Here is a 12,574-nt window from a genome sequence, read left to right as displayed (position 1 = left end):
AGTCGTCATGAATTGATGGATAAAATTATGAGTGAAATTGTTCATCATATTACAAAGTTACTAATAGTGAAATCTGGAACACTTGTCATATGATGATCAACTTCAAAGTAAGAACCTCAAGGTTATTGGTATTTGACCAACAAACCTAGAAGTTATTGAAGGTGAAGTGTTTTCTGAATAATGAGGAAAGCTAAAAGAGAAACTACAAAAGATATTTTGGCAGAAAGAAAAGAAAAGACTAGAAAGTCTAGCTCAGGTGTATATAAATGATATACATGTTATGGATGTATTCCTCATTTGATCACACAATGAAATTCTTAGGTATTTGTACCATATTGGTTGGTATGAAGTGTCATACAAAACAACGCAATACAAGAATACAATGGCCTAAGTGACTGATATGGAATATGGTAATAATGCACGTCTGGAACATAATAAAGTGTTATTATGTTTGTCGTTGGCATTCTACCTAGCCCTTAGAATTTATAATAAAGAACTTAATAATTGTTATTTTGCTCTGGTCAAATGAAAACAATGAGTTGTTCAAGTTATGACATTACTCCATGTACGATGGATAAGTTATTATGAATCTTAATGGTGAAAACACACATACATAACATTGACGCTAAAATGCCATAAGGCAAATGATTTGAATTCCACTTATTTGTGGAACCGCCATTTAGGTCATATTAGAAAGGAACGCATGAAGGAACTCCATGCAAATGGATTTTTGGAGTCATTCGATTTTTGAATCGTTTGGCGCTTGCAAATCTTTTCTAAAGAGAATGACTAAAATACCGTTCATAGGCCAAGAGTTGAACGGGCAACTAACTTAGTGGAAAATACATGATGATGTATGTAGTTCACTGGGCATAGTTGTGTGCGGGAGATTTTTCTACTTCATGAAAACTTCCAACAATGAATTGAGTATATATGTATATATTCGATAAGGAAGAAGTTTGAAACATTTGAATGGATTCAAATAAATTTCAGCATGAGGTGGAAATCATCGTAATAGAAAAAGTCAAATATCTATAATTGGATCATAGTGGAAATATTTGAATTACGAGTTTTAGCGAACATCTAAGAGAGTTATGAAGTTGTTCTACAACTCACGTTTCTTGGAGTATCATAGTGATGATGGAGTATCCGAGAGATGTATCCAAATATTGTTGGATCAATGATGAGATAAAATATTGATGCCATTATATTTTTGTGGATTATGCTTTAGAGACTACCGCTTTTACACTGAATAGAGCATCATCATGATCTGTTGAAATGACACCATACGAGTTATGGCATGGGTATGAAACCTAATAGTCATTTCTTAAATTTTGGTATGCATAGCATAAGGTAAATAAGTTTACAACCAAAATCGGATGAATGTCTTTGTTGGTTATCCCAAAGAATTAATTGGGAATTCTTCCACCATGGAAACAAAGACAAAAGTGTTTATCGATGTTTCTTACTTATTTCCAAGAAATTGTTTTCTAGCGAAGTATTTGAGTGGGAGGACAATAGAACTTGATAAGGTTTATGAACCTGAGCATAATGATCAGAGTAGTGCAGCATCGGAATTGGTTCCGGAAGCGGCCACGACGATCATGGCTCCCATGTCTACAGAATGTTATAGTCATGGAGATCGAAGTACTTATTGAACCTTGTAGGTATGGTTTACTTTGTGATCAAATAAATGATTTGTGAACAAAGGATTGTTTTTTGAACAATGATAAACCAACTACATACAAAGAAGTTATGATGGTCCCTGACTCCGTTAAAATGGCTATACGCCATTAAATCCAAGATAGATGAATACTTTTTGAAAGTAAATGGATCTATAAAATTGATGGACTTGGATCGAATATCCTTGAATAAGCTTGACTTATCGAAAAGTTGTTTACGACAAAGTTCAAAGAGTTGACTACGATAAGATTAGATCTTCCGTAGCAATGTTTATAGTCTATGTGGATTATTCTAGTAATCGCTACATATTTCTTTCATGAGATATGATAGTAGGATGGCAAAAAATACATTACTTAACAGAAGTGTGTAGTAAAGGTGTATACAAGATACAACCAAGAGGTTTGTTAGTCCGTGGAATACTAGATAGGTATACGAACTTCAAATTGGGTGAAGTAAGTATCGCGGAGTTGGAATCTTCACCGGATGAAATAGTCAAAGAGTTTTTTGATTTCATCAGAGACGATGAAGAGGCTTGCATTTGCAAGAAATTAAGTGGGAGCGCTGAGACATATTTATAATACTTTATGTAGATGACATCTAGTTGGTTATAAATGATGTAATTATATACTTGATTAAAAGGTTTCATTGAGAATTAACTTCAATGAAAGAATATGGACTGAAACATATTTAGTGTCACATAATAAGTTTAAGTCAAAGTACATAGAATGGATATTGAAGTAGTTCAATATAGAAATATTAAGAAAATGTTCTTGTCATGTGAAGTTTTAACAAGACTTGAGTGTATCTAACACTCAATGAGTAAAAACACATGAGTGATTTAGATCACAATTAATATGTACACAATCAGATGTCCTGTGCTCTAAAATGTTAGGAGCATATACCAGAATGATTCATGTGATGATCATTGGACAAACAGTAAGAATATCCCTGTGTACTTTAGAAGAACCAAGGATATATAAATAGTTTTGTATGGAGAAATGACAAACAAATCGCTGTAAGGTGTTGCACCGATATTGGTTTTGTCACATATAAAAATAAAATTTCAATCTTAAATTAGGCTAAGTGTTGTTTAAAAGGTAGCACAATGCTAGATTTAGAAGAGTTCTAAATATTGTGACGGATTCTACAAAAGAAGGCAGAGTATGTCATTGTTTTGACAATGATTGAGGATGTTAAGTCAAGAAGTTCTTTGAGAACTTGGTGTAGTTCCGATAGTGTCAGAACTTTGAAGCTATATTGTGTATGACAATATTAGTGACATATTTCAGACTGCGGAATTAAGGTTCCACCAGAAGACCAAACATATTTAATGCCGACTCATTTAGAAAATGAGTGATGCGTTAAGACGCAAATGAATTTCAAAATACATACGTTTCTGAGCATGTCAGATCCGTTGACTGAAACCTCTCCCGTGAGCAAAACATGATAAAGCACCTGAAGACCAAGGTGTTATATCTTTACAAATGTAAACTAGATTATTGACTCTAGTGCAAGTGGGAGACTGTTGGAGATATGCCCAAGAGGCAATAATAAAATGGTTATTATAATATATCTGTGTTTATGATAATGTTTACATACCATGCTATAATTGTATTAACCGAAACATTGATACATGTGTGTTATGTGAACAACAAAGAGTCCCTAGTAAGCCTCTTGTATAACTAGCTTGTTGATTAATAGATGATCATGGTTTCGTGATCATGAACATTGGATGTTATTAATAACAAGATTATGTCATTATATGAATGATGTAATGGACACACCCAATTAAGCGTAGCATAAGATCACGTCATTAAGTTTTTTGCTATAAGCTTTCGATACATAGTTACCTAGTCCTTTCGACCATGAGATCATGTAAATCACTTATACCGGAAAGGTATTTTGATTACATCAAACGCCACTACGTAAATGGGTGGTTATAAAGGTGGGATTAAGTATCTGGAAAGTATGAGTTGAGGCATATGGATCAACAGTGGGATTTGTCCATCCCGATGATGGATAGATATACTCTGGGCCCTCTCGGTGGAATGTCGTCTAAATAGCTTGCAAGCATATGAATGGTTCATAAGAGACCACATACCACGGTACGAGTAAAGAGTACTTGTCAGGAGACGAGGTCGAACAAGGTATAGAGATACCGATGATCAAACCTCGGACAAGTAAAATATCGCGTGACAAAGGGATTCGGTATCGTATGTGAAATGGTTCATTCGATCACTAAGTCATCGTTGAATATGTGGGAGCCATTATGGATCTCCAGATCCCGCTATTGGTTATTGGTCGGAGAGAAGTCTCAACCATGTCTACATAGTTCGCGAACCGTAGGGTGACACACTTAAGGTTTGATGTCGTTTAAGTAGATATGGAAATATGGAATGGAGTTCGAAGTTTTGTTCGGAGTCTCGGATGGGATCCAGGACATCACGAGGAGGTCCGGAATGGTCCGGAGAATAAGATTCATATATAGGAAGTCATTTTCTAGTTTTGAAAATGATCCGGTATTTTTCCTGGAAGGTTCTAGAAGGTTCTAGAAGAGTCCGGAAGAAATCAGCATGGAAGGTGGAGTCCCAGAGGGACTCCACCCACCTTGGCCGGCCAGCCTAAGGGAGGAGGAGTCCCAAGTGGACTCCTCCCCATGGTGGCCGGCCACCCCACCAAAGGAAAGGGGGGAGTCCCACTCCCCCTAGGTTTGGTCATATGGAAGGTTTTATGTTGGGGTCTTATTCGGAGACTTTTGACCTAATCCTTGGGGCTTCCACCTATATAAAGAGAGGAGGGGAGGGGCTGGCCGGCCACTCTTGGTTCCACCTTGGCCGCACCCCTATGAGGGCCGGCGCCCAAGCCCCCTCTCCCCAAAACCCTAGCTACTTCTCCTCCACCACTTCTCCCGCATATGCTTAGCGAAGCTCCGCCGGAGATCTCCATCGACACCGCCACCACGCCGTCGTGATGTCGGGATTCCAAGGAGGATCTACTACTTCCGCTGCCCGCTGGAACGGGGAGAAGGACGTCATCATCAACACCGAACGTGTGACCGAGTACGGAGGTGCTGCCCGATTGTGGCACCGTCAAGATCTTCTACGCGCTTTTGAAAGCGGCAAGTGATCGTCTACCGCAGCAACGAGAGCCTCCTCTTGTAGGCTTTGGAAATCTTCAAGGGTTAGTCTCGTTCATCCCCTCGTTGCTGCCGTCTTCTAGATTGCATCTTGGCTTGGATTGCGGTAGAAATTTTTTTGTTTTCTATGCTACGAATCCCTACACATTCAATATTGATGATAGCTACAAATGTTTTCATGCGCTAGTTTCTACACTTGTTTTTTGAGAATGCTTCCCTGTCTACTGGAATTTCTAACTTCTTTTTAGTAACTGTATACACAGTTGTCATGTAGGTTAATAGGTTGCCCAATCATCTCGAATCTGTTGAACCTGAAAAGTACATGAGCTTATTTTCAAATCATTTGATCGAAGAGTGCCGAGCAACTTTGAAGGCATCAATACAAAGAATCCAGTCCTATGCTTCTGCATACTCTATCGTTGTTGTCTTAAACACAGACTCAGATTTTATGTACTTCATTGATATAAATCTTTCTCTTGTGTTGGATTCAAATCATAAGTTTCATATGCCAAAATGAAGGCACATACCAACACATGGCTTTGGTCATGCATGTGCGGTTCGCACAACGTAGCAATTCCGTTGAAATTGACAAAAAAGAGATGGCGATATATTTCTGTTTACCACTCTTTCCCACCAGGATAGATATTTTGGAAATTCTTTCACAAGTCTTGGGATGGTGGTCGGTAATACTCAACATTCAAATTTCCATCAAGGTTTCAAGGTAGTAATGCTAGAGAAACCAGGAAATATCAAATTTGATTGTTTTTTGACAAATGTGTCGGATACAATCAATATTTGGAACACATTGGAGGCATATGACAAGAAGCAAGTTTGTTCAGGAATAAACTATATTTTGAAGCTAAACTAATTGGTAAGTTAGGTACAACAAATTTTGACACTATTTAGTTCATGCCGCACCGTTGTACTAATACACTTTCTGTTTTGCAGGCCAACACTCATTGCAATTTATGCAACAATGAATCTGGAAGGGCTGATACCACACCAAACAATCTGGATCTCTCTAGGGCACAATATGGTATTGCAAAGTCTTTATCTTTGTCAGTACAATGCACGCACAAGCATCTTGTCAAAATGTTGAGTAGTCCTCCAGGGTCTGGAAAGACGCAAATTCTTGTTGCTATTCTTCACCTATTGTACCAGTTTGACTTTACAGTTTTAGTTTGCATCCCGCAAAAAACTGGTACTTTTCAATTGTGGAAAATTCTGGAAGCGTCTGGCTATCCCATAAATGATATAATAGTGCTTGATAGTCTCAAAGGGTTTAGACTTCCTAAAAGATTTCATCAAACATGCTTACATATCAAGTCCCATGAATTTTATACTTGCCTGGTGATGGTTCAGCATTGGGTTGAAGAGATGCAAATGCTACTTATGTATGGCCGTAGCAGTTGTAAGCATGTGCCCAAAGATGGTCGATGCAGCATAACTAGTCTTCCTTTTTTTTACAATCAAATTATTTAGGAAGGATTTTCTGCCTCTTTCTATAGATATGAGAAAGAGCTTGATATAACTCAGTAATAAGTTTCCAAAGATGTGCTTACCCAACAACAACAAAAGTGACATTGATACAATATTGAACTTGTTAGAGGCTTTTAAAAATCTATTGTTCAATGAAACACCATCTGAAGATCACATTCTGCGGGCTTTTGGATATCTGCCACCACTTCCTATTGCTGAAAACATGATTCAGCTCACTTCTGGATCATATGGGCATGTTGTTGCAAGACAAGTGAATGATGAGAGGTTGAAATTTGCTAATTTATTGCAGAACTTTGGGAAGTCGCTAAGTGTACCGAAGTTTGAAAATATAAAAGAAGTTGAATGTTACTGTATTGCACATTCTAAAGTTGTCATTGGTACCCCTCAGTCAGTATTCCAGCTACATGCCATGAAGAATAAATCGATTGATGTGCTAGTGGTGGATGATGCATGTCAACTTAAAGAGTCTGATTTGATTGTTCCGCTGTGCCTTTCTTTGAAACATGTTCAGCTTTTTGGTGATTTCTGCACTTCACCTCCCATGGTCAAAAGCAAGGTGCGTGAAAAATCCTTTTTCTGCTACTTGATCTTTTCTTTGTTGTCTAATCGGTGAACTAATTTATCATTTCTGGAATTTTTAGGTGTGCTATGAAGCAGGCTTTCATACCAGCATTTTCCAAAGATTGTTGAAATCAAAGAACATTCCTCAAATTAAGCTTGATAAGCAGTTTGCAATTGAGCCCAACTTATTCAATTTTGTGAATAATCGGTTTTATGGTGGGAAAATCGATAGTGGATCAAATGTTAGTTGTGCTGCATACAATCAGCACTTTGCTAATTTAGAATTCACTAACTATTGCTTCATTGATGTCACCGATGAGGATAAAAATTCAGACTGCATTGAATTAGCAGGAATTCTGTATATGGTGGACATTCTACAGAACTGTAAGTAATTTATGTAAATTTCATGTATATTTATCACATAACTCTAAATATATCCCAAATTTCAAATGTAGCCACAGACTTAAAGCTTACCTTTTTCTCTTGTACACCCTATAAAAAACAATGTTTGCCATTCCAAAATTATACATATGTAGAATACATTATTTGGCCTGTAGTGGTTCTGTTTAGTTAAGCATATTTAACATCTGTAGATTTTTTTTTATTTCCTGCAAAATGCCATTGCAAGGATTTATTATCATGAAATCATTTTCTTAGTTTAAGTTTGTGTAACTGTGATATGGTAGTACTTTTTCAGAGAATACAAAAATACCACATGCTTGTGTCAGTAACTTATACTATTTTTCATTGCTTATTTTCGGGTCTGTTAATCAGGTTGGGAAGGTGTTGACAAAAAGCTCCATATTGCCATTGTGTGTTTTCCCAGTAGTCCTCTGTATTCAATGAAAGATGGTCTGCTCAGTAAATATGCTGGTTACAAGAAAATCAAGTTGTCTCTAATGTATGCTGATAGTATATATGGAGAAAGGTACGATGTGGTAATAATATCAGCATTTTTCAAAAATGGGGACCAGATGAGTTGAAAGATATGACTGCAGCCATTACCCGAACAAGGTTCGTGATTACCGCTGAATTCGGTACATGTAAACCATACTGCAAAGTATATCATGCTTATGGCCACCTTCTCCTTTTATGCAGACACTGTTTTTGGTTTCTTGGTGATCTGTCTGCCTGTCCTGGAACTTTGGGAGAACTAATTGATGACGCCCGGGGTCGTAACTATCTTATGAAGTTAGACCCAAAGAAACTACAAATGGTTAACGATCTGGGTGGTTTCCCCTCTTCACACAATGACTCTTTGATGGTATGTCTTTTATACCACTTAACCTATGGTATCTAATGGGCAAAAACTTTTCTAAAGAAAAGTTTGGTCCTCAACTATGTGTTATATAATATGATGCCCTTCAGAATTTGCAGTTTTTTAAGTCCCTGACAGTTTATTATTTACTAAATGATGCTTCAAGATAAAACAAAATTCTGTTTTTACATGTGTTATTGTTAGATTGGGTAGCAACTGAAAAGGAAAATGTCACATGAAAGCACATTAGTTTTTTTCAGTACTATATATCGTTACAAATCAGATGATTGGATTTATTCTTTATAAACCACTCAACCCCCTTTTTCTCTGTATCGTCCATGCTAACAACCTGACTCCTTACGCCTGGACACACGCGTCACACATCGCTAAGCTGTAGTTGCATGGCTAAAACAAATTATAAAGATATTAGAACCATGCTGACTGCCGAGACTTCACAATTCCTTCTTCGGAAAATAAGACATTAATATCGTTTCATCCGTGTCCTTGCTTACATATCCTCTCTGCTAGGTTGAAGTACAAAACAGAGAGTAATGTGGTCAGCATGTCATTAATAAAAGAAGGTTAATTTTATTGCTAAGACGACAAGAACATAAATCTCAAGCGGCATGGGATCTTTAATTCATGATTCATTGTCATTAGTGAAGTTATAGAAAAACTATATGATTTCAAAAAATCTGCATTTGCACATGCTTCTTGGATAGAGAAAAGTTAGCAGAGAGTAGTATTTATCATATTAGACTCTGTATCATGTATAATAGTATTTTATTGGTTAGATTACTGGAAAAATAGCAGAAAAATATATTAAATGGTAAAGTGCTATAACTACTACAGGAAGATGGAATAAAACATGGTTTGTTGATCTTATAGAACTCAATTGTACAGGTCCATCTACATCAGTATATGTTTATTGCCTTGCACTCTGTACTGAAAATAGTCTAATTTTTTTTTGCAATGAAGCAGTAGTACTTTAAATTGGTTCACTGACCTCTTGTTGTTGTATTCTTATTCTGCTACCATTTCTAATGTAAAGTTTTTGATTTGAGGATTGGACTCTTTACATGTGAAAGTGAACATAAGTGACACACTGATTTTTACTTGTTTAAACATCTGAACATGTGAAGTTAATCTCAGTTACACACTGTGTCATTAGAATATATTCAGTACACTCTTGATAAATCCATTATGTCGGGATTATTAAATTTCTACTTCTGAATCCCGTACTTATTCTATCAAATAAATATGTTTATATTTTAACAATGCAAATACAAATAAAGCTTCCCGATTTTAAATACTTAAAATCCAGCATGTGGCACTCATATGAATGATTGTATTATAGGTTACTTTTATAATAGAATATGCATTTTCGATCTAGGCTTTGGGAAAAATTAACTTGTTTTTGAGCCTTATTTATAATGACCTTCTCCATATTCTAGGTGGGTGTTGAATCCACATGGAATAGAAGGCCTTACAGGAGCAAATATATTTTAGGTCCTATGCGGAATCAGAGAAACTCTGGTAACAATGAAGTTTTAATGATTTTCCTTACCAAGGTACCTAAGGAGACGAGGAGATGACCGTTAGGCGGTCCTCTGGCGACGAGGGTGGCGATCTCGCCACTCCCGCTCCGGCGACGGCCCGACGCCGGCTTTTCGACGGAATCACTCCGGAGCACTCTCTAGGGGGTCGTTTCTGGGTGCTGTCGCCGTCTGACGACGAGGATGAGGAAGAAGTCGCCATGGACGCTGCGTCACCGCTCCCTGATGCGGGTTCATGGAAGTATCTCTGTCGTACGCCAGAAGAGATGGGCGACAGAGATCTCTGTGAGTCAACTCAGGGCATGGCAAGGAGAGCGACCAAGCGACTTCATCGACGAATCTTACAGCGGCAGGCGGCCATAGATTTCATGGCGATCGGAGGTATGCCAGTTTCTGAGGTTGCGCTGTCGTTGGGCAGGTCTGTGTCAAAAAAATCGGTGAATTTCCCAGTGATGCCGCCATCTGTTTTCACTGATGATGGGAAGGGGGGTTGGACTATCGTCCGCCGGCGACGTTGGTCGCCGGAGCCCGACAAGACAATGACTGATCCGGTGTCTGTGCCGCGATGTGCGGGACGTTCAAAATTGATCGGCATGGGCTCAAAGAAATTGAGGCCTTCTTCTGTCTATGCTCCACGTGGCCCAGATCGGCCGTTGGTCCGACGGCCCGTAGGTACTGATCGATCTGTTGAGATCGATCGTCCAATACGCGTTAAAGTTGGAGGCGTGATCGCTGGGCACGCTTTTCGTCGGCTGCTAGGGTTTACCTGGCACAAGATTGAGAAAGGGGCGCAGGTTGACCATCGGCAGACTACCGACGCGCTGATGAACGGTGACGGTGGTCAAGGTGGGTTCAACCCGGGCAGAGGTGGATTCAATCATGGCCGCGGTGGTCATCATCCTCGTGGAGGACGAGCTGCCAATGCCATGCGCGGCCGAGCGGGGCAAGGTGCTGGCCGTGGAGGACAAGGTCTCAATGGTGGACGTGGATATCAAGGTACATCTACTTTTGGTCGCAATTTTGTTCAGGGTGAGTCCAGTGGGGCAGCCGGAGGAGGAAATTATTCAAACTTTAGGGATGACAATTGGGGAGGAAATAGGAACTACAATAACAACTACTACAGTAATCAGAGGCCTGGTTTTGGGAATAATCAACAGCGTTGGGCTGTTCAGAACAATGGAGGAAGAGGGGGCGCTGCTCAGCCAAGATTTCGAGGGAATGTTGATGGGGCGTCGGCTAGAGGTCCTATTGATGCGGATTTGTTACACCAAACTGTCCAGGCAGTTGTGGCTGCAGTGACGGCGGCTCAAAAGGGTCCAGAGGTGAATATTGTTTCAGCCTCAAATGGGGCGGCTGAAGTGGTGAATCCTACCGCGAGCACCAAGGTAGTGGAGACTCAAGTAGTGCAAGGGAATGCAAAGGAACTGGAAGGTGCAGGGCCGGCAAAGAAAAAAAAGGAGGACAAAGAAGGTTGTTTTCGTTGCAAAAAACCGGGTCACTATATTGATGATTGTACTACACCTTTTTGTGACATATGTGAGTCGGTTCACCATGTTTCTTCTGCATGCCATCTTTTGCAAGCTCCAAAACCCACAGCCATTCTTCATGGATATGCTAATGAGGCCCTAATGTTCTTTGAAATGCCATGTGGTGCCTTCAAATCCAAGGTGGAAACCCCAAAACTATGCAAGGTTTGTGTTGAGGGGGAAGTCTTGACTATATCAGAGATTATTGATCATATGAAGAGAATTGTGCCTTATGACAAATTTCATTGGGAGGTTTTTCATTATAAGGATAATATATATAGAGTGAAGTTACCAAGTAAGCATGAAGTGCAGAGGCTCAAGAATTTTGGCTCTTATGTTTGCCCTCAGAAGGAACCATTATATATGTTTGCCCTCAGAAGGAACCATTATATATTTTGGCTCAAGGTTTCTGTTTTGTTTTTTGATTTTTGGTCTTCAGTAGAGGAACCATTATATATGTTGCCTGAGGTGTGGGTTCGTGTAGATGGAGTACCAGCAGATATGAGATCTGATTATTTGTCTCTTTGGGGAATTGGTTCTCTTTTTGGTAAAACTTTGGATGTAGATATGCCCTTCACTCGTAAGAATAAATTGCTTAGGATCAAGATTGGATGCTTGGACCGCAATCTTATTCCCGCGGATAGTGATGTTTTCATTCGAAGGGGTTTTTACAAACTTCGTTTTGAGGTGGAGCCAGGACATGTTGCCCAGGAGGTGAATATGGTTGAAACAACTAATGACAAGGATGGGGGAGGTGATCCAAATAATGATTTGGGTGAGTTTGATGGACACAATGATATGGACATGGATGCTAGAGGTGGAGAGGATGAGGCAACATCTAATAAAGATGGTCATGGTGGAAATACTACAAAAAATGGTGTTGAGGGGATGCAAGAGCACAATGAACAAGTGGATGAAATTGATATTGGGTCACTTAAAGTGCCGTTATCTCCGATAGGTAATGTTGGTTGTGTTTCAAATTCAGTACAAATAAATTTAAATACTTCTTCTATATCGCATGCCACAAATCAGTCACTAAATAACAAAAAATACACTGATTACAATGCAGATTCTGGTTCTGTCCTATTCTCCTCGGGATTGCCGAGGGGCAAGGCATCTGGGGCCCACGCTGGCGGGCTGTCTGCCATCTGTACTCGCAGTGCTGGGACCCCGCCGGGTGGCCGACCAGGGGTGCTTCCTGCTGTCCAGTATTCCAGTGGCGTGTCGCCACCTGTCCAGCAGCAGGACAGTGTTGCTGTCAAGCCTGGCGCGAGGACAAGCTCGGCCAATCGTCTGCTGGGGATCGCTGGGGCCCACGCGGAAGGGCAGGTAGACGACAGCTCTGGCAGCTCTG

General features: G+C 39.6%; 1 protein-coding gene across 1 annotated transcript; it reads left to right on the top strand.

Moving 5' to 3' along the window:
- Positions 1-6,371: 6,371 nt before the first annotated feature.
- Positions 6,372-9,647, top strand: LOC139832314 (probable helicase MAGATAMA 3). The gene is made up of 4 exons (XM_071822045.1): positions 6,372-6,875; positions 6,961-7,264; positions 7,655-7,808; positions 9,593-9,647. The coding sequence occupies exons 1-4, from the start codon at positions 6,372-6,374 to the stop codon at positions 9,645-9,647; spliced, it is 1,017 nt and encodes a 338-aa protein (XP_071678146.1).
- The last annotated feature ends 2,927 nt before the right edge of the window (positions 9,648-12,574 follow it).

The sequence above is a fragment of the Lolium perenne genome, chromosome 6 (genome assembly GCF_019359855.2).
Source record: "Lolium perenne isolate Kyuss_39 chromosome 6, Kyuss_2.0, whole genome shotgun sequence".
Taxonomy (NCBI): Eukaryota; Viridiplantae; Streptophyta; class Magnoliopsida; order Poales; family Poaceae; genus Lolium; species Lolium perenne.
The sequence above is the reverse complement of the archived record's forward strand: the minus strand, read 5'-3'. Positions and strand labels throughout refer to the sequence as shown.